Source organism: Mustela lutreola, chromosome 8 (assembly GCF_030435805.1).
Source record: "Mustela lutreola isolate mMusLut2 chromosome 8, mMusLut2.pri, whole genome shotgun sequence".
Lineage (NCBI taxonomy): Eukaryota > Metazoa > Chordata > Mammalia > Carnivora > Mustelidae > Mustela > Mustela lutreola.
This window is the reverse complement of record NC_081297.1, coordinates 29,585,491-29,610,802: the sequence shown is the minus strand read 5'-3', so window position 1 is coordinate 29,610,802 and position 25,312 is coordinate 29,585,491. Positions and strand designations below refer to the sequence as shown.

The window sequence follows — 25,312 nt, the reverse complement described above, 5'->3', positions numbered from 1 at the left end:
CCTTGATCAGATGGCTGATTTAAAGTGTTCACTGTCTCGTGCCTCAAAATACTTCCCAGAGTCAATTTGTGACCAGGAGTTTCATTTAGGAGTAATGGAAGACACAAAGAACATCAAGGACTTCTCCTGATCAGGTGGTCTTGAGGCAGAGTCCTATTTACTGCTCACCTACTTACAGTAGCTCGGCCTGTATCATGCTCCCGAGTTGCCTGACCTGGTTCCAAGTTAGGACCGACCCCACCAAAGCCTTCGGTCTCCCTTCCCTGGAGCACACAGTTCACTCCCCCAAGGAGCTTCTCTGTGGGCCCGTGCAGGCTGGCTGGCGTCTGCGAGGAGGACAGCTGTCCTGCCTCTACAGCCTCTGGCTTCTGCTGACCCTGCCCCAGAAGAGCTTTCCAAGCTCCAAGTTCAGTCCTGTTTGCAGGTGTGGCCCTTGTGGGGTACGAGTGATGAGGGGCTGGACCACAGTCCCCCAGGGGCCACTGTTAATGTCACTGGGCTATGCTTCTCTGCTCCCAGAGGGACCATCTGGAAATCTGAATGCTCCCTGCTCTGACTTAATGCTCTGCAGCTGGACTTGTTCAGAGTTGTGGCTGTGGAGATGCTGCCGGAGCTGGCTGGGAGATGTGCGTGGAGTATACTGGGAGGAAATACAGAAGAAAGTATCTGCCTGCGCCAAGTCATTATTTCTTAGGGGCCTCCAAGAGAATAGGCTGTGAAGGCCTCCTAACTCTTAGATTCACCTGATTCACAATGATCTTGCTTTTGTTGCTCAGGACATCGGTGATGATTATTCCTGTGCCGGGCCCATGCTAAGCATCATCTGTGCCAGATTATAATAATCTGTGAGCTGGGTACAACCTCTGTTTCCTAGGTGAGAACATCGATGCTCAGACAGGCTAAGTCACTTTACCCACCTTGCAGAGCTGGTATGTGGGGCCTGAGAGAAGATGCGGAGCTGGGCTGTGTGGCCCCTGAGCCTGTGGCCTTTCTTTCAAGCCCCAGGTCCTCCTTACACATGGGAAAGGCAGTCTTAGGGTCCTAACCTGCTCTCGACTTGCTGTGTGACTTTGGGCAGGTGACTTAAGCGTGTGTCCTCTTTCTCACTGAGCAATCGGCATAACAACAGGGTACATCGCATGAAGCCTGGGGAGGCACTCAGCCAAGGTGCGCAGCAAAGCCACCAGTGCTGTGCCTCGTGAACCAGGTGGGCCTCCAGGACCGGGGCATACCTAGACAGCTCTGGGCACGGCCTCCTATCCCACCAGGCGATGCCCAGCCAGGGGCCTCCCACAGAGCCGGCCTCGGGGAACCCAGCTCTCCTCCCATGGCATGGCACAGCTGCTTCTCCCCACACTAGCCTTACAGTTATTTATGCCATATGTGTTTAGAAGGTAGGGCCTGACGTCTTTACTTCCCCTTAAAATGTATGTCTTATACCCAGAAGAGAGATTAGGTGCTCAGTAAATGCCATCAGCGATTAACAGACTGAATTAGGAAAGAAATAAATGGGTTTTGAGTCTACGGGGGTCTGATCAGCAGACCACAGCCTCCACCCCCCTGGGGCCCTGGGGGAGCCACATCTGGACAGCAGAGAGGCTGTCTGAGAGGTGAGTGAACTCTCGAGAGCTGAATCTCAAGACCACAAAGCTGTGACAAACTCCTAAATGGTGCTGAGAATGGGCTACTTCTTGGCAGGGAATAGGGATTCTCCCTCCAAAGTCCACTGACTCTCCCCGCTCACTGCCTCTCGTGCGAAGCATACGACTGAGTGTTTTCCTCGAGTGTTTCACTGACAGGAACTGTGAGCAGCTGGACTATGTATTTCTTCTACCAGATCCCCAGAGCGCGCTGGTGCTCTCATCCTCAGAGGAAATAGCTCCTTTTAGTTCTCATCAATCTCTGGTGCGTTACCACACCATGTGGTTCTAGTTCTAAGCCATCCAGATACGCTTCACAAGACTTTAGGCAGCAGACAGCCACATGGTAAGTATCATTTGGAGGCAAATCACCACTTTCCTAGAGAACATCTGGGGACAGAGCTGGGGAGGGAGTGAGGGGAGCAGAGAAACCTTAATGCACATGTTTAACTTCTCAAGGGAACCATGACATTCACTAGCAACACTGGCTCATTGGGACCCATCTTCAACGTTGACCAAATGGTCCTCGAAGCAAACCATCAGACTGGCGCACTGTCCGCGTGGCTGAGGAAAGGCAGCGCACACGGGGACGGGGCTCGAAGACAGGCTCGCTGCCACCCCCAAGCTCCCCAGGTCGGCGCAGAGAAAATGGAAGTGCTCACTAACCTGCGGTGCTCACCATGTACTTCCACTTGACCACATAGGCGTCCCCCTCGTGGAACTGCCCGATGCTCTGTTTGGGAAGCCTGCTGTAGTCGAACTCCAGGATGTGCCAGACATCCACAGACACGCTGGCGATCTCAAACTGCCTCCTGTCGTCCCCTTCCACCAGGCCATAGCCACGACCCACGTTCACCCCGTCCAGCACCGTGCCCGCTGTCGCCTGGGGCACCGGCACCATCAACGCCACATCATACGGCTTGGCTTCGGCCCTAGGATCTTCCTACGAGGGAACGGAAGGATGCTGGTTCAGCGGCCTGTTTCTAAAGCCACTTCTTGTGACACTCACTGCTGTTCCCCTATTAGTGGGACAGTGGAAAAGGCTTTGCAGCTCTGTCTCGGCATTTCACTGCATTTTAGGGTAGGGCTGTGGGAGTCCTAAATAGCCCCCCACAACACTGATCTCCCAGAAACCCTAGGAAGGCTTTTAGCATCCAGGCCTCTTCTGCTGGGACCTCGAACAAAGCCTTAGGTTTGAGACTTGCTTCCCAAAACTACCTTTGGCTGGGCAAGTTCGCTGGCGCTCTTCTCATTAGGTCTCTTCAGTTCAGTCCAGTCAAGGAACTTCTCCTTGAACAAAATTGTCTCATTGTGTTCTGTAAGTCTCCCGAATATTGCCCAATCAGGTCGCCCCTGTCCTTTCCTGCAAGGGTGGGTGGGAGGGGGCGGAGACAGGAAAAGAACAGAGATTAAGCCACGTGTAAACAAAGGAAAGAGACTGAAAACAGATGCACGTGGCTACCGAAAACAACTCAGAATACATTAGTGGTATGGAGAATGAGTGGTTCGTGTGCTCAGTAAGTGGTATTTTAGTATTTCAGCCTGAGGCCTGGCAAGACTTTGTGTGCATGGAGTTGAGATGCCTAAGTGGGATGTGAACCCCGTCAGGAGTGGACTTTTCTAGCAAATGGTGTCTGGGACCCACTGAGGGCGGTGTACTAGCCTGGGAGCCAGGAGAAGGCAGGAGCCACATGCCCCCAGAGTCCCCAGCAGATGCTCACCGTGTGTCTGTCACTTTAATGGGTAGATGGGAGGGAGGCCCTGAATTCTCTATTAAGTCATGTTACGATGAAGCTCTCTGGCGTCCAGGAACAGATGAAATTCTCCCGTTACTAAAAGGAGCATACTTTCATAGATCATTAAAAGAATTTCTGCATATTTATTTCTAATCCACCAGACAAGACAGTGGCCCGGGGGAGCATAAGTGCACAGAAAAGGAAGTGGCACAGCCCAACCTGGAGGCCTTGTCCTACCTAGGATCACAGAGCTTGAAACGGCTCCAAACACTGATAACTCAGAAACAAAGTCAAGGACATGGTGGCTGAAGAGGGCTCAAGAGAGCACTGTTCATCCTTCCACATCAGTCTTCGGTTGTGAACAGAGACTGGGACGCTACACCCCACGAGACTGCTGAGCAGCGCTCACTGGGGCCCGTGCTCCGCCACTTCCTGTTTCGTTAGGACTCGGCTTCTGACGTCACAGCTAGGGCCCATCAAGGAGGCTGCCGGCCCCTAGGGAGGCTGCTGGGGGACAGCACGGTACACACATGCTCCCACCGCGTACTCTCGCAGGACTCTGGGAACCAGGTACCAGCAACTCTGGAAAATGCAGGGCTCCCTTGTGAGGCTGCGGTCTTTCACGGCAAATGTCTGAATGATCATCCTTCATATAAATTTTACTCTGCAAAGTTCACTAGGATGCCTATCGGCAGAGCGCTTGCTTTCAGCTTTAGACAATGATTTTTTATGCTGGGAGTCAAGCAAGCACGAGAGGCAGTGGTGGCAGGGGGGCAGGAGCGCGCGAGCACTTTCCTCCGTGCTGACTTCCATGTGCAAAGTGGGCTAAGTCTGGACACCTCAGTGCTTCAGCCCCTCATCGGGTAGGAGGGGCTCTGGGCTTACTCTTGGCTGCCCCTTAGGAGAGGCCGCAAGGAGGCTCTTAAGACACACGGACTCACGAGCCCTACCCCACATGAACTGAGAATACATCCCAGGGGCCAGCGCTGGGGCTGGGCCTGGCACATGCATTTTTTTGAAAGCTTCTCAGGTGATTCTGCTCTGGGATGTGCTGAGAAGCCCCAGGTTAGGTGCTCGCTCATCTACTCCCAGTCGGAAATATTAAAGTTACAATGATTTCAATACAGTATCCTCCCTCTCACTCCCTGTCCCCCAAAAGGCACAGACGTCATCTACTGCCAAAGACATGGTAAATCCTGGACTTTGAGAGCTATGCTGAGGAGGCGTGAAATGAGAAGAAAATATGTCGCTTTTGCCCCTTCGGATCGATGGCGTTATTCCAGGTCCTGGAGCCTTTTCAGATCCGCATGTAATTTGTTTCAACAATTGCTACTCATCTGCCAGGACAGCCCCTGGGAGGCCGCAGGTGGGAACAATTTGTTCACCTCAAGAAAGGAGAGACTGAACACAGCATCGGGAAGATGACGGCATCCGTATTTCCACATCAGTTAGGCAAAAGCTAAAGAAATACTCTTTTTGTGAGTATTCAGGGTACTGCCTGCAGTCAGTGATGAAAAGGAAACCCTAGGAAGAGTGACAGCAGGTGAGCGTGGGGGGAACTCAGGCCCGCTGAGGGAACCTGCTTGATCTCCCACACCACTGGCGGCTGACGGAAATACCTGGGAATAAGCGGGTTGCATTCTCCAGGATCCAACGGGTTGATGTCACAGTTCTCATAGTCAAAGGTTCCGTTCCATAAGTGCTTTGCCAGCTGAAAAGCTATTTTCCGTTGTGCTAATGTGACTTCTTTTCCGTGCCAAACGTACACTTCACTACCGAAGTCGAACACCAGTACCTAGAAAGGCCACAGAGAGCAATAGGTTAACTTCAGAGCCCTGCTCTGGTTGAATGAGGTGTGCACTGACCAAGTCTGATGGGGCGACAGCTGGCACTGCCCTGCCACGCTGGCCCCTGGCCTGTGGCTCTGATTTCCGTCTTGTGCTGAACTCACCAGCTTCCATGGCAAGTTATTTAACTGCATTTTCCTACCTGCCTTCTTTCCCTTCTTTCTTCCCTGTCCCCCTGCTCTTTCATTCCCTGAGCATATACAGTGGCCACTTCTTAAATGCTAGGCCCTGAGGGCCACTGAGGCGGACTCCCCTCTGTACAGTTCCAGCACCCTCCAGGGCAGAGACCATACCGTACTGACATTTACAGGACCTTAGGAAGTGTTTGCTGAGTGAATGCATGAATGTAATGCCATTTCTTATTTCCGTACCTCTGGTTTATCTGACTCTTTCATCCTAGAATAATTTCTTCCTTCCTGTCCGGCAATCCAAATCCTACTCAGCTCCCAGCGAGACTCAACTGCACCTTCCCTTTAAAATTACTCCTGATTATTTCTTCTCTGTGATTTTGCTTTTCCATTTAAATGCCCACAGGTGTCATACAATTGACCTAGCTCTGGAAGACCTTCTTTCTAATACTCCTCTACCCAATGAAATTTAAGGATCTTTCGTGTCTTCAACTTTTCGTGTCTTACCAGACGATGGTAATGACAGTGTATGTAATTAGTAAATACTTACTGATATAGGAGAAAAAAGCTAGTATATTACTTGGTAAACCCAAATTATATAAACATGTATCTATTATTCCTGAAACTTTGTTTATAGAAAATCAAGAGATAGGGCTAAGGAGTATTTTTATCTTATTCCCTGGTTATACTGATAAATACTTGCACACAGTACCATATAAGTGTAAGACAGAAGGCACAATGACTTGATTTACATGTACTGTGAAATGATTACCACAATTTAGTTCAGTTGACATCCACTACCTCATACAGATAAGCAAAAGAATACAATAAAAATCCTCCCAAAAAATAAAGAAAAAAAAATTTACATTTTGCCTAAAACAGAAGGCCTTCAATGACCCATGACTCCTCTGAACAATGTTCTGAATTCTGGGGGCACCTGGGTGGCTCAGTCATTGAGCGTCAGCTCAGGTCGTGATCCCAGCATTCTGGGATCAAGTCCCGCATCGGGCTCCCTGCTCGGCAGGAAGCCTGTTTCTCCCTTTCCCTCTGCCCCTGCTTGTGTTCCTCTCTCACTGTGTCTTTCTATGTCAAATAAATAAATAAAATCTTTTAAAAAATCTTAAAAAAAAATCTTAAAAAAAATATTTTTTGAATTCTATCCTCATATTTAAGATGGAGTGATGGTTTGCATTCACAAGTAAATATCCTGTAAAAATACGTCACTGTTCCACACCAGGCACGAACGCCGGCCAGCGTTTCTCTGGCATGTGGGGTGGGTGTTACTGGGCAACCCCGTGCCAAGTGCTCTCTTGGCGAGGACGGTGCCCACGCACTGTACCTCTTTGGACTGCAGAAGGGAGCACTTGGGAATCTTCCCCCAGTAGTCGTCATCAGGGACAAGTTTGTCGTCCATCAGACGGTAAATGCAGTTTGTTTCAATTATGGCTGTTTCATAAAGTTCATCTTCTTTTGGGTCTCCAGCAGCTTTGGGATGAGAACAAGAAGACAGGATGACATTTTACACTGAAAAGTGGCCAGTTTAGAAGAAGGAAGTAGGGGATTAGAAAAGCCTCACGAGGCTCTGAAAATACAGTAAATTCTCACACTGGTAACTGGTTTGGCCGCCCAGAAGCTTCCAGAAGTCTTTGGCCGCATGAGTGTGTGTATTAATTCCTTCTTCAATAGTCTGGACGTAAGTAGCTCTACAACCAAGTTCCCTCTTTGTCTGAATTAAACTTGCCAGTTCTGAGGCCTGGAAAAAGGGAGGAGCACAATTACCTAGATAGACAAGCCTGTGGTGAGGCAAAGTGGTGCATACTGAAGCTGGAGGCAAAAATGGCAGGTCTGCAGGGGAGACCATGTGACCACAGGGGCTGCAGGCACGGGGCCTTGGGTATTTTCAGCAAGGTCAGGAGAATGGAACTCAAGGACCAGGGGGCACAACTCTCTAGAGCAACCATTCTTTATTTTTAAATACAATAGGTTACTCATGAAGTTTTGGAAAAATACCCATTCTCTGGGCTTTTGCCCATGAGGTTTTTTATTCAATAAGCCGGTAGCAGCATTTCATAGGTACCTAGGATAAACAGCTTTGAAGGGATGTGCCGTTCCTTTTTCACACAGGAGTGGAATAGGAGTTAAAAACTGGTGGGATAGGTCATAATCCTTCTAAAACTTCCCACTCAAGCACCTAATGAATGCGTGTTTGAGAGACATTCAGCAAAAGAAATACTGCCTCTCTCCCTTCTCACTTGCATGAAACATTTGGCATTTGAGAAGCCCTGTAAAGACCTAGCAACTGGTAGAACATTCTATCAGTGCGTAAAGGAGGTGTTTAACTCAACATTTCTTATTTTTCAGATACCAACCTTTGCCTTTTCTATGACATTTGCAAACTCTCCTACCCACACAAAACAGTAATGGGGAGAGAGCAGGAGGAAGCAGTCCCCACTGTTGAGGGACGAAGCTCGAGGTTCAACCAGTCTGGTCTGCACATGTCTTCTTCCTGTAAGGCAGGAGGCAAAGAGTCGCCATCTTGCCAGAGAGGAGAACTCTCCAAGCCATAGGAAGGGCCAGGAAGCACCCCTGCTACAGACTCTTACAGTTCTAAAGATTCTCGTCTACCAACACGGGCTCCATGACAAACAGTGATAGAAGGGGGTTTCTAGTGAAGGCCTTCTAGATTACTCTCCCGTGTTAGTGCTTTCTTACATGTCATCATGTGTCTTAGGACTGCCACTGGGGTCCTTTTACAGCATGTGTGTGGATTCATTAAGTTCCTTCCTCCAGGAAAGTTAGTTCCAAGAACTTGCATCTCTGCCTCTGGCCCACACTAACCTTGCTCACCTCAGCGAGGAGAACTGAGTGGAGACAGCCCCCACGAAGACTTCGGGGACTGCTAGAACTACAGGACAGCGTGGTGATGGGGCTCAGAGGGCAAGGGGAGGTGGCCACAGAAGCTGAGCTTCTGGAATGGGAGAGACCTGGGTGCAAATCCACCTCTGCCACTCAAACAGCCGCTGTGACCTCAGGTGCATCACTAACCACACCAAGCCTCAGTGGGCATCACATCTGCCACCTCATGGGATTTTGTGAAGCTTAGATGACTGGAGGTAGCACAGTGCTCTGCCCACAGTAGGTTCTCAAAGAGCATGCACTCCCTCCCCCTGAAGGTCAGGCCTCTCGGTGTTACCAGACTCAAACCCCTGCTCTATGCGTGGTTCCTCCTCACGGCTCCTAAGTACCTTTAATCTGTAGGAGCATCAGCTTCTTGTAGGGCACCGCACTGTTGTTGGAATTCTGTTCGGTCAGATTGACGCTCCGCAGGCTGATGTTGCTGAAGTTTTCTTTACTGGCTAAACCTGCCAGAGTGACTTCGGAGAAGTTGGAGTTGGCAGACACTGGGAGGGTTGAATAAGGAAACAGTGGGGAAGGGGGAGCAAGACGGGCTGGTGAAATGACATTTGCCACCAGAGATTCATCATCAACTAGCTTTTTCTCAGAAGGTTAATCCTGAGGGGGAGACCATCCTCAGGTTTAGGTGACGAGGCGGTACAGGGCTGAACTCCTGTACTCAGGATTCAATTCTGTCCCCAAAGTACCAGCTGCTTGCGGACACACATCACATCTCACCTTGCCGGGGGGACAAGAATCGAGGGACAGTGTGGACCAGCTCTTTTGCTACAAAATCAGGAGCTGGACTCCCATGTCCCAATTCCACTGAAAGTGAATATAATCCCTAACAATGTTTGGATGTTAATGTCAACACACTCACAAGGAAGGCTATGAGGTATCTTTCAACAAAGTCTTTACATGTAGAAAAGCAGGCACTCTTGTAGGGATGGGTTAGTCCTAATCTTTTTCCTGGAGGCAAAGTGATCAACTAGATAATCCCTTAAAGTCTTCTGCCCTCAGAATTAAGACCATTGTAAGAAGATGCTGGGTTTTTCCATGTACACCAACAAATGTGTACATGTCAGTCATCACAAAGCCATCTCCAAGCCCCCAAAAGTGGAGATAGAGGAAAAATACCTAAAATTTGTGCCAAGAAGACTTTATTTCTTCAACTGATTGTTTTTTAAAAAATGTCTAGGCTGAAAGAAATTGAGAAAATTATTTTGCCGGGATTAAGGTCTTATACTACTTAACAATTCGTATGGCACAGAGGTTTTGAAATATCTTCTTAGTCAATCAGTTATAATGAAAAGACAAAATACTTCATGTAAATACTGTATTTCTAAGAAAAACTTTCAGAAGTAGGTTTACAAGTGCTAAAGGAAAATACAAATTATAGCCAGACTATTCAATCTGCAAATGGTGTATACCCAAATTACGTCCACTAAGAAAACCACTGTTTCAGAACAAGGGACCCTACTTCATCAGGCTGAGGAGAGCAGAGCAGCTGAGCCAGAAGTGGGACACAGGGCACAGAGCTACTGCCTCACTCATATTCACCACCTCTACCCCAAAGCCCCAACAGTACCCAATCCACATCCCCAATTTCCAAGGCTCCTATTAAATGAAATTTGGAAAGCATTGGTTTATGCATTAATTAGTAATATGAAAATCTAAGATTAGGAAAAGCAGCCATTTGGGACATTTTCTCATGAGAAATTTTCTCATTTTCTCATGAGAGATCTAATGATTTGCTCTCAAACAAGATTAAGTGGGGAATTACTGTGTTTGGGCTCTACGGAGCTGAAAATGGGTTGAACTACAAAACCCTTCTCCTCCAATCTCTTGAACAGAAAACTCAGCAAAACAGGATAACTTAAATACAGGGCGCCTGGGTGGCTCAGTGGGTTAAGCATCCACCTTTGGCTCAGGTCATGATCTCAGGGTCCTGGGATCGAGCCCCGCACCGAGCTCCCTGCTCAGCGAGGAGCCTGCTTTTCTCTCTCCCTCTGCCAGAGTACTCTCTCTGTCCCATAAATAAATAAAAACTTTTTTAAAAAATAAGAAAATGAGATAATGTAGTGAACAGACACTCCACGCTCTAAGAAGTTCTGCAAAAAGCCTTTCCATTTTGAGGCAGGTGTGCACGTACGTCTGTGCAATCATTTTTATTTGATGAGTGTCTTTTGAGCACATGACTGACCCCAGCAAGGCAGAAAAAGATTAAAATCACCTAATCGCCAGACGCCCACAGAGAGGTGGAGCAGTGGTTCCACATACTCACTTTTTTCTACTTTCATGCGCTTCGACTCCATGAAGGCAACGTTTAGTCTCTGCTCCGTGTATTCCTGAAGGAGGTCTTCTCTGGCTGCCAGCATTTTCAAGGGGTTTTTGGAAGCCTGGACCCGACGCTTGGGCCTCACTGCACGCTTGTGCTCGGCCACAGAGGAGGTCAACCTGGGAAGCAAAGTGGAGTTGTGGCCTTGGTCTGCTTATTGTCCACGCCTGGGTTATCTGGGGCTCTCCAATGTGAAATAAGTCTCTTATCATTTTATTTTCTGATTTCATTGTCTTACAAGTCCTCCTCCTGCCCGTCACTCCCGGACATGTACACATAGAATCTTGGAGATGGGGGATTCAGGCCCATTTAGTCCAAGATCCTGGAGGCTCCAGGCCCCACACACCACAGCACACCCTGTGGTCTCTGCCTGGCCGTGCATCTGAAGCTTTGTGGGGCAGCTCATTCCACTACTAGAATGCTCTGAAGGGTAGAAAGTTCGTTCCTACCCTGATCACACCCATGGACTGGAGTATTAGGCACGTCTACTCCTGTCACTGGCGAGCCCTTCAGTAATTTACAGCCAGTCACTGCTTCTCGATTTCTCTTTCCTCCAGATTAAACTTTGTTTTCTGTGAAAAAACTGGTTTTCAGCTGCCTTCGGAACTCCCCCACAACGAGCCTCCTCTCAACTCTTTGCGCCTTTCTGAAAAGTAACCACCTTTTGAAGACTCTATTGAAATAAGACAGGCCCAAGAAGCCAGCAACAACGGCCACGCACTCACACGACTCTCTGGGGGCAGACCAGACACGGGGAGGGGGGCGATCCGGTCACACGGTCTCCTGACAGATTCCACTCCTACCCTCAGTTTCCAACTGCACATCCTCTGTGCTCTGATACATAATTCTGTCCTCTGTGTGACAGTGTGTGTATAAACACAGCTATAGCTATACCGAGATAGATACGATTTAAGCAATGACATTTGGGTTGGGAGAAGAGGACAAATGTGCAAATACATAAAATTTCATTTAAAAAGTTGGGAAATGGAAAGCTGTTCATTTGTTAAGATAGAAAATTGAGAAAAACTGAACACCACCCCCTCCCGAAATATGCAAAAAATGTATTTGGAGCAGCTTACAGGAAAATGTATGATGACCCCACAGTCTTCTGGAAGAGGGAGTCACTCAGATAAATTTGTGGGGAGGAAAAAAATGTGATCTGTGGCTGTGGGTGTAGCCTGCCCAGCATATATTCTCCCTGGCTTCCGGTAAGAAAACCTTGACACTGGCTCTGGCTCTGAGGGGCAGGCGTCCAGAAACCGGCTCTGGCCAATCCTCACCTTCCATCCCCTTGGCTATGATTGCTTTAGGACAGGGCTCGGACCCTAGAAAATCCAGCCTGGATCTTGGGTTGGAGGGAACTGCTGAGGAGAGAAGCTGCTGTACTAGAGTGGCCAAGCCAGTGGCTGAAACAGCCACACCAGATGGTGGCCATCGTCTGCCACGTGGTTACAGCTTGGCAACAGCAAAGCAGCCCCAAGAAACACCAGCAAGAGAGAGACCTCGTTCTGAGGAGCCTCTGGAACCTTGTTCACACTCACACTTTCCGGTAAGTGGACCTATAAATCCCTCTACACCTTTCTTTTGTCAAAGTCCATTTGACTTGGATTTCCTTCTGGCACCTGCAACCAAAGGAATCCCAAAACCACAATGGCTTTCCTGAGGTGGTTTAGTCATGATCCTGTGTGAAGAGCGACCCTTGGTCATCCCTGAGAAGACTCTCAGATCTATTCATTTCATAGATTATTGGAGGTTAAGTAACCTGCTTTATGTATTTTCTAGTCCATTCTGTGAGTCTGAGCCCATGTAATCCAAATATTTTTCAAGGTTACAAGTATGAGTTCAATGTCAAATCAAAGACAGCATTGAGATTGCTGGCCAAATTTATGTGTGTCTAAAAATCTGCAAAACAATATTCAATTATGTGACAAACGCAGTGACCTTACTTTTATGGGCGGGGGCAAACACCTGCGGCACACATGGTCTTCACCGACCTCCTGCCCGAGCGCATATCCGTTCTGGAGTGCGCATGTCACCTACTCTAAGTGCCTGGCTCTAGAGAATAACCCTGTGTCTGTGAGGAAGGTCTGCGGCAGAAGGAGGTGGCAGCGAGAGAAGATCCTCATGGAGGTACCGTGCGAAGGCTGACGATAGAATCATCCCTTCTCGGTGGGTGAAAGAAACAGAAATCACTCACTTAGGGGCATAAGGATCAAAAATGACATCGAAATCCTCATCCAGCTCCACAGGGCTTCGCGGGATGGTGTCATCCATGCTGCGGTAAAATCTGGCAAAGGTCTCGTCATCGTCCAGCTTCATGACCTCCTTCACAGATTTCCCAGTGACCGTGAGTACAGTCTCTCCGCCAACTATGACAGACGAAGCGAATACATGACCTTGGATTGGTGTCAAAACACTACCCCAACTACGCTTCACGAGGTCTTCAAAATATTTCCCCCGAATGCCAAGAGCAGAGAGAACTTGGTAGTTTCTGGGCCTTCCTGACGTCTCATGGAAGGACTGTCCATTGCAAAAACCTTGCACCCGGCAGGTGTTAGGACAGGAGGCGATAAAGGCGATAAAGGCCCACCGAGCATTTCTGAACCACGGGAGGCAGAAATGGCCTCGGCCTCATTCTAGATCAGAAATCAGTAAAAACTTTTTCTGGAAAAGGTCACATGGCAAACACTATAGGCTGTGCGTGGTAGGTCATAGGGCCTGTATGGCAAGCACTCACCTCTGCTACTGGGCAAAAGGGACTCTTCACAATACATTAACAAGGGAGCATGACTTCATTCCAAACAAACGTCATTAACAAAAACAGGTGGAGGGCTGGATTCGTTTCCTGACCCCCTGAGCTAGATCACCATTATACATATGTAATAGGCTTCAAATTGTTTGAACTCCTTGCCTTGCCAGTCGTTATGACCTTACACTTTGATGTTGCTGGTATAAAGCATTTGTCTACATTATCCCCAACCTGTTAGGAGGTCACGGTCAACAGTAGCGACTCCCAGTGCTTAGTATGTGATTGGTTTCAAGTACTGGACATTTTTATTGAGATGACGCTAGTTCTGCATATTATTCCTTTACTTCATATACTTTAAGGACTTTTATACTGACATATATTTCAACATGTATTCAGAAATCACTTGCAATATGTCATCTGCTACCTTATTAGAAACTGACAGATAGGGGTGTCTGTGTGGCTCAGGTCATGAGCCCAGGGTCTTGAGATAGAGCCCTGCATTGGGCTCCGTGCTTCTGCCTCTATCTCTTCCCTGGCTCACGCTCTCTTCCTTACTCTCTATCTCAAATAAATAAATAAAATCCTCAAAAAAAAAAAAAAACCTGACATATACAATTTAAACTTCATCCAGTGTGTGATCATGTCAATTTTGTGTAATATCTGCTTTCAAGCATAAAAGCAAAATTACTGTGTTCCCAGTCCTGACTGGGTGACATCCCAAGGACTGAGTGGGACTCAGAAACCCATCTTACTGGAGATCCCCGAACTAGTACAGTAAGAAGTGAATCAGACCCAGGTAATCCAATCATTTCTGACTTCCTTTTTCAAACCAATGGTAATGAAGATAATACTTTCACTATGACTTGGTGAAGTCAAACAGAAAGGAGACAATTTAGCTGAGGAGAAAAAGCAATCAGAATCACGATTTAGAGACTGAGAGAGAAGCGGGGTTTTCTGTTTAGGTTCCCTTAGCTACTCATTGGACTATGAATCACAGCCGAGCTACAAGCTCAAAACCCAAAGCCTCGCTCTGGCTTCCAGTATGTACCTTTGTTATTCAGCCTCCTCAGAAAGGTTTCCAGCCTGTCAAGCTTCAGGTCCGATTCCAACTGCATGTCTGGTCTGGCTTCGATATCTAGGTAGGCGGAAACCATCCATGAGACAGCGCCATGGGGACTCTTCTGGTCTTAGACCCATGGGCATATATCAGGTGCTTTGGTGACTTACCTTCCAAGGGCTTAGAAACTGGTGTGGTGCCCCTTGTTTTACTGCAGAGGGGAGACGCCACTGGGGTTATGGCCGTGGGTGATGCCAAACCTGCAGAACATCAAAGAAGCTAGTTAGTATCTCAGGATCATTTCTGGAAATTCCAGGGACCCTGCCGGATCTCCAATAGTCACATTGTAGGCTTTACAACTTACAGACCTCACACACAGGCACACATGTGCACACGTATGTACATTCAGCAGGTATCATTGCTACGTAGGACAGCTGCAGATGTGAACAGAGTTTTATAGTTTCTAAGCCCTACAGTAGCTGAGAAGCTGCCACTCTAAAAGGAACAATGAAGACAGGTGAGAAAACGTGCCCGGAACACTAAGTGGAATAGAAGAGTACATAAGGCATCAGAGTATACTAAAACACAAGGAGCTGTGAGTCCTGAAGGCCCTTTAGGTGGTGGAGGTAGTTCAAGAGAAAGTATATTTGCACCACATCCCCCAGAGGCAGCGGAGAATGGGCTGTGTCATACCAGCTGCCAAGCGGCCCCTGGCACTGGGGTCTTCCTGCAGGATGACCCAAGGTAGGGCAGTTTGGCCTTTGGGGGCATCAGTCAGAGAGTGATTTTACTGAACAATAACCTAAGGAGTACAAACCTTTTAGAAGAAAGACACAGAAGAGGGTACATTTAAATTGATTTATGACCGCTGAAGGGTCATTTCTATCTCGGGTATGGCTGGGAACTAGCTAAATGCTTTCACATGCATTTATCAAGGAGCAGAGGCAGGGGTGGGGGATATGCCTGGGCAATGCAGTCGGTTAAGAGTCTGCCTTTTGGGTCAGGTCATGATCCCAGGGTATTGGAATCAAATCCCGAATCAGGTTCCTTGCTCAGTAAGGAACCTGCTTCTCCCTCTGCCTGCTGCTCCCACTGCTTGCATACTCTCTCTGCCTGTCTCTCTCTAATAAATAAAATATTAAAAAAAAAAAAAAGCAGCGTGGGGAATTTTTTTTTTAAAGTGTAAGTGTTAGGGACATATGAAAGAAAGGCATTCAGCATAGAGAGGGTTTCTGGTTGGAACAAGAAACCTTAATAAGGACAAAGATGAGTACCTTTTTCCTCACCTAAGTAAAGGGATTGCAAAGGAAAGTAATTAGTGCATTTACAAAGAACAAAATGAGATGTTAATGTTCTTTTTATTCATTTGTAATAAATGTGAAATCATTAGATGACACTGTCCCTTTAAGCATCCCTCAAAGAACAGCATTTGAGGAATATGTAACTCACGATCGCTGACTAGGAAAAATAAATGAATGAATTGCTCTCCTCCTGTTCGCTGGAGAGGGATGTATAATAACATAAAACTTTTAAAGAAAAAATACAGAAATGTGGCTTAAAACTTCAGTTTTAGGTGATATTCTAGAAGTACTTCTTAATAGGTACATACATTTGCTTGATGATGTCCATAAAAATCCAAACATTTGTTTCAATGACCAAGCCTGAAAAAGGTTTATGTAAGAAAGCAAACTTTCTTGAAAGATAATAAAGTAAAATTTGGTAACACAGCCTGTACAGGTGCCGTAAACCATCACCTACTAAAAGGATGCAAGGGAGACAACAGAAGAGTTTCCAAGCTCTGAAGCGCAGAGAACTTGGCCCTCCGGACTGTAGGGGCGCCCCCTGCTGCCCATCCAGCCAGCAGCATGTACAAGAGCTCCCAGAGGTGGGACCTTCCCTTTCCCAACTACTGGCAAGGGTTTCTCCCTAACTCAAAACTGTTACACAAAGCACTCCCCGCACCCCTTCTCAGTGAATTCTACCTGCAATAACCAGCCACCTACTCTCTTCAGAGACATCTTCCCAGCTCTCTTATTCAAAGGCATATTTTGAGAACTTTCAGGAGAACTGTCAAATGCCACAAGAACTAGAGCACTAATCCTTAGGTATAGTCTAGGAACATCAAAACATCTTAACAAAGTAAGAGAAGGGAAGGAAAATCAGGGTTAATATGTAGCAACACGCTGAGCTGAGAAGTCTCTGTGGCTGTGGTGTAGGGACTATGTTATCCTGCAGTGAGGATATTACTGCAAATCAGAAAGAGCTGATGATTCCAGTGAAACATGTAACAGCAGATGGTAAAAATATTAGAAAAACAGGATACAGTTTTTTTTCCTTACATGAAAAGTACAAGACATTTATTTCCTGAGCCAGCCATATAGCACCTGTTAAATAAAGACCCTGGATTTGTTCAAGAAATGTGAAAGCAAACTCCTGCACTAAGGGATACGAACGTCTCTGACCTTGTTCTCCAAATCTACCTCCTCTGACATCCCTGTGGACAAGGACAGTGTATTTGGTAATAAGGGCCTGGTTACAAATAAATGGTAATTTTTAGGATGGAAGAAGAAGAAAGAAACCAAAGTTCAAAGTTATTGGGATAAAAGTCCAGGCTAAAAGTTGGAAGATGGGAACTCTGGTTCAAGTTCCCAGCTTGAGTTCTTAACCAGCATGGGCCTCAGGGTCTGCTTTTGTTAACACAGGAACAGGGCTCGGGCCAAAGTTGTTTAACATGCGTATACAGGTCTCTGATCTGAGGAAGAAAATACGCAGTTACCACCTCATTCAGTGGGAGCAAATTACCTTCTGTTTTCCTACTCCAAGATTTGAGTTAATCACAATTCAGGGTTTCCCCGCCCTTCCTTCTGCAAATATTATGTGCCCACAATGAGTTAGGCACTATTTATAAGTGAGGATCCTGGAAGTTTTCCAGGGAAGAGAAGCATGAACTAAGAAAGTTGATGACAATATACATTAACTCTAAGTGCGTGTGAGCACTTATATCACGAAGTCAGGAAATTTGTTTTCAAACAATACCTTAGGAAATGAAAGTATAGGCATATAGGTGATGAACGGACCCCAGATTTTAACCATTTCCCACAGGATATGGAGGCTCAAAGCTTTACTGATCACGTGAGGCAAAAAGTGACTTCACTGACCATGTGAGGCATTGGTCAATTTCATAAATCTTCCAATACTGACTTCAAATCAGTTTTAAGAGCTCAGCAGCAAAGAAGTGACTGTCTGCAGGGAATCCTACTTCCTCAGGATGGCATACGTCTTTTAAAGATCTATTAAAACCTCTCCGGAAATAGGGTTTTGTAAGCCAACAAACTCTAGTTCGATGGAAAGGGACCTAGGAACTCCTCTAAAAAAGAGAAGATGCAAACTCCCTCTTCACTGACCAAGGCTTATTTGGGTCAACTGACTGCCAGGTGGCAAGAAAATGAAAATAATTTTAAAGCAATTATGGGAAAGGACTAAGATTTTTTAGAAGATTTGCCATTGCTTTTGAAACCTGTGCTCAACTTCCAAATGGCTAAACTCTGGGTGGCTCAGTTGGTTAAGCGACTGCTTTCGGCTCAGGTCGTGATCCTGGAGTCCTGGGATCAAGTTCCTCCTCAGGCTCTCTGCTCAGTGGGGAGCCTACTTCTCCCTCTGACCTTCCCCCTTCTCATGTGCTCTCTCATTCTCTCGCTCTCAAATAAATAAAATCTTTAAAAAAAAAAAAAAGGCGCCAACTGGCTAAATTCTGAAATGTGACTAATTGAATTATACTTCTTACATGAAGATGATGTGATTTAGGAAGAAAGGGTTTTCAGTAGGAAGAGCTCCCCAATCTACGCCCCCCAAAATCTGTACGACTTCAATAAGAGTAAAAACTAAAAGAGACCATGGCTTGATTTTTTAAATTGGATTATCACAGGCCATCCTCCCTTCCGTGGGCAACTGAGTCTGTGTGTGTGTCCCCCCACCCCCCGGCATGCACACATGCACACACACACACACACAAGACTCTGACCTTTCTTCACCATCCTGCCAGCCACTGTAAACTGGGTGGAGTCATTGGCCGCCCCTTTGCCTTTCGTCTTCCAGGCTTCTTCTCTCACAGAGATGAGATGCTTCCTCTCTTCGATAGTCATCTGGCTCTCTCGACTTTCTGTGACCCGCTGTTTACAAAGCATGCCAGGGAGAAAAGAGGACAGGGAAATGACAGAGCTGTGAATTTCAGCATGTAGCATATTGTGAGCCGAAGAGCAGGCAAACAAACAGGAGGGCTACCCTGCCCAAAAAATGTCTGTAACTGTTCTAGCGGAAGTAGTTGGGGTGTCCTTACTCCCAGCTTGGTGAGAGATCACCAAGAGCAACACTGAAACTTTAGGTTAAAACTTTGATTTTTTTTCCCCCACTTATTCGTTTCGACTACTGGACCACCCAAATGACACCCTGTAAAAATAAACAAAAATAGAGACTCTCTTCCAGGCCATCAATTGAAAAGTTGCTCAACTGTACCGAGTTAGCTAAACTCCATTGATTAGGAAATTTCATCCATCTGTTCTCACAAAAGACATGGTCAATCCAGAAAAATCTTACCCACTTCAGTTCACAAGGATCACAGTCAAGTATAAAAGAGAGAAAGCTGAGTAGGAATCAGGTGTGCTACAAGAAGGTTTTCTGGAACTCAGCAGGTTTCCTAGACAACTCTGGTAGATGGGCAGTCAGGGAAGCAGGTCAGCCCCCAAAAGGGACTTCTGGGTTCCAACGTGTCTGATGACGGAGGATGAATGGTGCTATGGACATAACCTACATTCAGACCAACATTTCCACCTAAAAACTACTTTCAAAAGCTTCTAATTGGGGTTCTGGAGATACCTGCTTCTTCAGTTTCTAAGGCCTTGGTGAACTCATTTGGCCTGAGAGAAAAAGGCGTAGGGAACTGAGGGAGGCCGGGAGAGGGGAGGAAAGAGGAAAGGACTGGGCTGAGGTGAGAGGAGGAGGAACAAGAAGAGGCGGCAGAAAACTACGGAAAGAACCTAGATGTCCATCAACAGATGCATGGATAAAGATGTGGCGCGCGCGCGCACACACACACACACACACACACACTGGAATACTATGCAGCCATCAAAAGAAATGAAATCTTGCCATTTGCGACGATGTGGATGGAACTAGAGGGTATCGTGCTTAGCGAAATAAGTCAATCAGAGAAAGACAATTACCACATGATCCACATGATCCCTCTGATATGAGGAAGCTGAGAGGCACCATGGGGGGTTTGGAGGGTAGGAAAAGAATAAATGAAACAAGATGGGATCGGAAGGGAGACAAACCATAAGAGACTCTCAATCTCACAAAACAAACTAAGGATTGCTGGAGGGAGGGATAGTGTGGCTGGGTGATGGATACTGGAAAGGTATGTGCTATGGTAAGTGCTGTGAAGTGTGTAAACCTGGTGATTCACAGACCTGTACCCCTGGAGTTAATAATACATTATATGTTAATTTTAAAAACTGGGAAAAAAAAAAAAAGACGAAGAAGAAGAGGTGGCAGAGGGGAAGGAGCGTGCCAGGGACAGGGTGTGGATAACGGTGGTGGGCGACGCTAGGGCGGGCGGTCCTCAATGCTGATAGGACAGTTTGCTTTCCCTCGGCCTCCATGCTGTCTCTCCTCTCACTACTGACCCCTCTCAGAGTTACTTGGAATTAGGGTCAAAGTAGGCACAGATCATGAGGGGTAAATGAAAGAGAAGGGCTTTTTAATTTGGGGGCCATTTTTTTGTTTTGGTAAAATTTAAGATTTGCCAAGTGGCAGGGAGCACAGGACAGGGAGAGATGCAGGGGCAGGAGCTGTGGGAGCGAGTGTGGGGGAAGGAAGAGAGGAAAAAGCCTCCCTCCGGAGCACGAGCTTCCCTAGCTTGCTCTGTGGTCCACTGTCTAGGTTGCTCCTGTGACAGGGGCTCCAACGCTGGTGTGGCCTCCTGGTTATGTGCTTCGGCTTGAACCTCAGCCCCTTCTAAGACCTGAGGTGCACTGTTCCTGCTGGGGCTTTGCTTTCAAACTATGGATGACCTTGCCTTAACCTCTTTTGGCAGGTTCCCCAGCTCTTATTCTCTTGTTAGTTTTTCCTTGGATAAGAAGCAACAAGGTCAAGGTGATCATAGACCTTCCACGGACTGAAGTCAGAAAACCAGGAGAGCCTTGAGGATACTTCCCTTAACTGACCAACAGGAAAAACAAACAAACAAACAAACAAACAAACAACTTCTAGATTCATTCAGCAAGAAAGCAGAGATCAGCTAGGTTCATCCACGATGGAGGGTAATACAGGAGAGGGGTCCTTCCCTCGTTTCCAAGAGAGATGTGCATAAAACCGTATCTGCAACCGCCACGTTCAGGTTCAGCCATGAACAAGGACTTCTCCCTCATCTAGTTCATGAATCCTCTACAGAATTCTTCTACAGAGCAATCACAGCCAAAATGGACTTTGAGATCTTTGATGATTAAATTAATTTAAGTAAAAGCCCTTTTCCTGAAGAGAGAGCGGGGGCTAGAAGGGGCATGGCTGGAGGGGAACGGGCACAGCTGGAAATGGGCTGTGGATTGAACACTGCATCAAGGTTACATTTCCTCATCTCCATCACTGTATTGTGATGAGACGGAACATTTGTGTGCCCCAGATTTCCTATGCTGAAATTTCATCCCCAGGGTGATGTCTTAGGAGGTGAGGCCTTTGGGAGGCGTTCAGTCAGGAAGGTGGAACCCTCCTGAAGAGGACTGACACCCTTATAAAGGACACCTCAGAGAGCCCCTGTGCCCGTCCTACCGTGGGAGGAGTGTCACCATGTGAGGCTGCAGTGAGGAGATGGTCCTCTACAAACAGCAAGTGGGCTCTCAGCAGACAGGGAACACACTGGCACCCTCATCTCGAATTTCCGGCCTCCAGAACCGTGAGAAAGCAATTTCTATGGTTTATAAGCCACTCAGTCTATAGCGTTCTATTAGGGAGCCCCAATTTTGTAGATCATGTATGTGTACATGAGACAGGAGGGGACGGGTGGAGGGAAGAGATGAGATGGGGCACGGGTGGCGAGCAAATGCCAACAGTTGGTGGCTCTGGTAAAGGCGATATGAGAGAGCCCTATCATGGCGCCTTTTTTGTAAGTCTTAAATTTTATCAAAATACAATATTATCCCAAGGTTAAAAACCCTTTCCCTGCACTTTTCCACGTATGGCTGGTGAGATGACCCTCATTCCAAGTAACTCTCCGAATCCAATACCCTTATTAAATAAACTCCGAGGTTGACTTGCCAGGAAGACCTCATCAAAATTCAAAAAGTATAATACGTTTTCTTTGAAAATGAAGTTTCAGGAGGGAATTTTAATCAAATCAATGTAGCACTTGGCTTAAAATATTCTGAAAAAACATATGAAGTGCCAAGAAAGTTTGCTCCTCCGAAGAGCCAGACATCATCATTCTGCTGAACTTGGGAACATGTATCCAAAATCCCGGGTGTGGCGGTGGGGTTTGGTTCATGACTCAAAAAAATGGCATCCCCGAATCCACAACTCCATTTCCCAAAGCAATCAGATATCCCTGGAGCTCCTATAAGAACATGGAAGCTACCAGCCCAGGAATGATACAGCTGTTAGAGGCTTTAAAGCTTCCAGTAGTTTGCCAGATCTTTGTCAAGGAGTGTTTTTTTTTTAAACTCCTCTCTCAATGATACTATTGAACATAAAACTTTTTGCCTCTCTTTCTTAACATGGCTACTTAGGAAGTTGGCTTAGGGCCCTTAATTGCTGACTTCAGATGGATCTATAATGTGGGTAAGAAATATACAGCTTTCAATCCACAGAGACGATTAATACAATTTCTCACAAGATACATATTTAAATTTCATTATTGTCTTGTTTTTCCTTTCTAAGTTGTTCTTTCCTTGTTTAGAGAAGGACATGGTATACATTATAGTAAGTATTGTGCCATTTTCCAGGCTCATCTAGATTTAGCTGGTGATGGTTTAGGATTGACTAGAAGAGTAAGAGAGTTAGGGCAGAATGTGAATGGAAGCCCTACCCAGTCTGTCCTCCATTCTTTCAAATGCAGATCCCATGAATGTGGCAGAGAGATGGAAACAGGGAGGGGAGAGAATAACCATATGTGTGTGTGCATGCACGTGTGTGTGTGTGCGTGTGAGTGTGTAGAAGGCAGTGAAACAGTAAAGTAGCTGGGGAAGAAGGCAGATCTTAGGGACAGACAGAGAATTAATAGAACACAGTTTGAAATTAGGCAAAGGGTCAATCTGCAAGAATGTTTTCAGCTTACTGCATTGTTACGGATGCATTTGCCTCTGTACACCTACCAGGAATACACAACGTAAATCTTCCCACATGTTGTTGACACAGAGAGGTGATACAAGAAGAGAGAGCAAATCTAACATGTTCTACTAGGATTAGTACAAATTTAAACTGGAGGGCTTCATGAATAGAAAATACTGTGATCTGGCTTTTAAATTTTTATCTTATGCACATCTAGTTAGGCTAAAGAAATTATAAGAGCACAGATTAAGTAGTAAAAATAAAGTGACAAATCAGTACTGTTAGCTTTTTTGTGTGTAAGAATTCTATGTACTGTTAAAGAATTGTGGCTTTGCACCAGCTCCCCCTGACCCTGCCAGTGATTTTAGTCCCTCATCAGTACACGCAGCCTTTGATGGCCTGAACAAAACATGGAGAAAGATCTCAACTAGGCTTAAGCCTCAAACTAACCATGGTCTTGCTACCATCTACCAGCAGCTAAGATAAAGGGAGGAGAATACAGGGAAATATTCTTCTGGTGCAGTTGTGAAGCATGTGAGGAAGAAGGAAATGTGTGTTAAAGCCCAACAAAGAGACAAATGGTCCATTTAGAAAGAATGTGTGTGCTGTTGTAATGCTCTGTTTTCTTTTCTGAGCCTCTGCATAAGTGAACACAGATACCAGGACCACAGGAGGTAAGGAGTCTCTGAGACACTGATGAACTCCAACTACAAAGGCTGGTACATAAAATGTTTATCTGGGAAAGCTGTCACGATATAAAAATACAGAATTTTAGGGCTATTTTAATTTTGAAGCAATTAAATATAAATTACTTCTGGTGAGTGGTATTTTTCTTTAAACTTAAATATGTATGGAGAAGTAGTCCATGTTCATGGATTGGAAACTATAACATTGTCAAGATGCCAGTTCTTTCCAACTCTATCTACAGATCTGATGCAATTTCAACCAAAATCTCAGCAAGCTACTTTGCAGATATTGATGAACTAATTCTAAAGTTTATATGGAGAGGGGGAAAGACCCAGAATAGCCAATATAATATTGAAGGAGAAGAATGAAATTGGAGGACTGGCACTACCCTACTTTAAGACTTACCACAGAGCTATAATAATCAAGACAGTGTGGTATTACTGGGGAAAAAAACAAACAAACAAACAAACAAAAAACAGATCAATAGATCAATAGAACAAAACAGAGAGCCCAGAAATACACTCATACAAATAAACTAACTTTGAAAGGTCCAGGGCAATACAGTGAACATCAGAAAGTCTTTTCAACAAATGGTGCTGGAACAACTAGATACCCACTTGCCAAGGGGGGAAAAAAAAAACAAAGACTCTAGACACAGAATTTACACCTTCCCCTAAAAATTAACTCAAGATGGATTATGATCTAAATGTAAAATGCCAAACTAAAATTTATAGAAGATAGCATGGCATAAAAATCTAGATTACCTTGAATGCAATAACTTTTTAGATACAACACTAATGAGAGAAAGAACCAATAAACTGAAATTCATTGAAATAAAAAAAGCCTTTGCTCTATGAAAGCACTGTCAAGAGAATGAGAAGACAAGCCCCAGACTGAGAGAAAATATTTGCCAAAGACACATCTGAGAGAGAAATGCTATCCAAAATATATAAAGAACTCTTAAAACACAACAATAAGAAAATAAACAACCAATTGAAAAATGGGCTAAGATCTGAATGGACATTTTACCAAAGATTTTTATTTAATAACATAATTTTATTTATATTTAATTACAAGCACATGAATAGGTGATCCACATTGTATGTCATTAGAGAATTGCAAATTCTGACAACAATGAGATTATCACTATACACCCATTAGAATAGCCAAAATCCAGAACACTGACAACACCAAATGCTGGTGAGGCTGTTCAACAACAGGCAGTCTTATTTTTTGCTGGTGGGAACGCAAACTTTTGGTGCAGCCACTTCGCAAGACAGTTTGGCAGTTTCTTACAAAATTAAACATACCCTTACCATGTGGTCCAGAACTGTGCTGCTTGATCGCCAAATGAGTTGAAAATGTTTACACAAAAACCTGCATGTGGGTATTATAGCAACTTTAGGTATAACTGCTAAAACTTGGAAGCAACTGAGATGCCCTTCAGTAAGCAAATGGATAAATCAACTAATTGGAATGATACAGAGAAGATCAGCATGGCCCCTTGCACGAGAATGACATGCATATTCATGGAGTGTTCCATATTTTTTTTTTAAAGATCCCATTTATTTATTTGACAGACAGAGATCACAAGTAGGCAGAAAAGCAGGCAGAGAGAGAGAAGAGGAAGCAGGCAGAGACAGAAGAGGAAGCAGGCTCCCTGCTGAGCAGAGAGCCCAATGCGGGGCTCCATCCCAGCACCCTGGGATCATGACCTGAGCCAAACGCAGAGGCTTTAACCCACTGAGCCACCCCGGTGCTCCAAGTGTTCCATATTTTTAAAACAAATGCACACACACAAACAAACTGATATAACCAGAAAGAGAATATTATTCAGCACTAAAAAGAAAGACGCTATCAAGCCGTGAAAAGGCATGGAGGAACCTTAACGGCACAGGACACAGTGAAAGAAGCTGATC

At 45.8% G+C, this 25,312-nt stretch overlaps 1 protein-coding gene and 1 non-coding gene across 16 annotated transcripts in view; one reads left to right on the top strand and one right to left on the bottom strand.

The window, feature by feature from the left end:
• SVIL (supervillin) overlaps window positions 1-25,312 on the bottom strand; it is a 228,422-nt gene that overhangs the window by 16,985 nt on the left and 186,125 nt on the right. For all 15 annotated transcript variants that reach the window (XM_059184181.1, XM_059184179.1, XM_059184180.1 and 12 more), the window contains 12 exons: window positions 18,412-18,559; window positions 14,561-14,650; window positions 14,382-14,468; window positions 12,782-12,953; window positions 10,531-10,703; window positions 8,597-8,752; window positions 7,721-7,857; window positions 6,957-7,104; window positions 6,691-6,836; window positions 4,996-5,171; window positions 2,859-3,003; window positions 2,307-2,583 (listed from right to left, as the gene is read on the bottom strand). In XM_059184181.1, the coding sequence (XP_059040164.1) occupies window positions 2,307-2,583; window positions 2,859-3,003; window positions 4,996-5,171; window positions 6,691-6,836; window positions 6,957-7,104; window positions 7,721-7,857; window positions 8,597-8,752; window positions 10,531-10,703; window positions 12,782-12,953; window positions 14,382-14,468; window positions 14,561-14,650; window positions 18,412-18,559 (1,855 nt within the window). The remainder of the gene's footprint in view (window positions 1-2,306; window positions 2,584-2,858; window positions 3,004-4,995; window positions 5,172-6,690; window positions 6,837-6,956; window positions 7,105-7,720; window positions 7,858-8,596; window positions 8,753-10,530; window positions 10,704-12,781; window positions 12,954-14,381; window positions 14,469-14,560; window positions 14,651-18,411; window positions 18,560-25,312) is intronic.
• On the top strand, window positions 24,835-24,942 carry LOC131840034 (U6 spliceosomal RNA). The gene has a single exon (XR_009357151.1). It is a non-coding gene; the product is annotated as a U6 spliceosomal RNA (small nuclear RNA).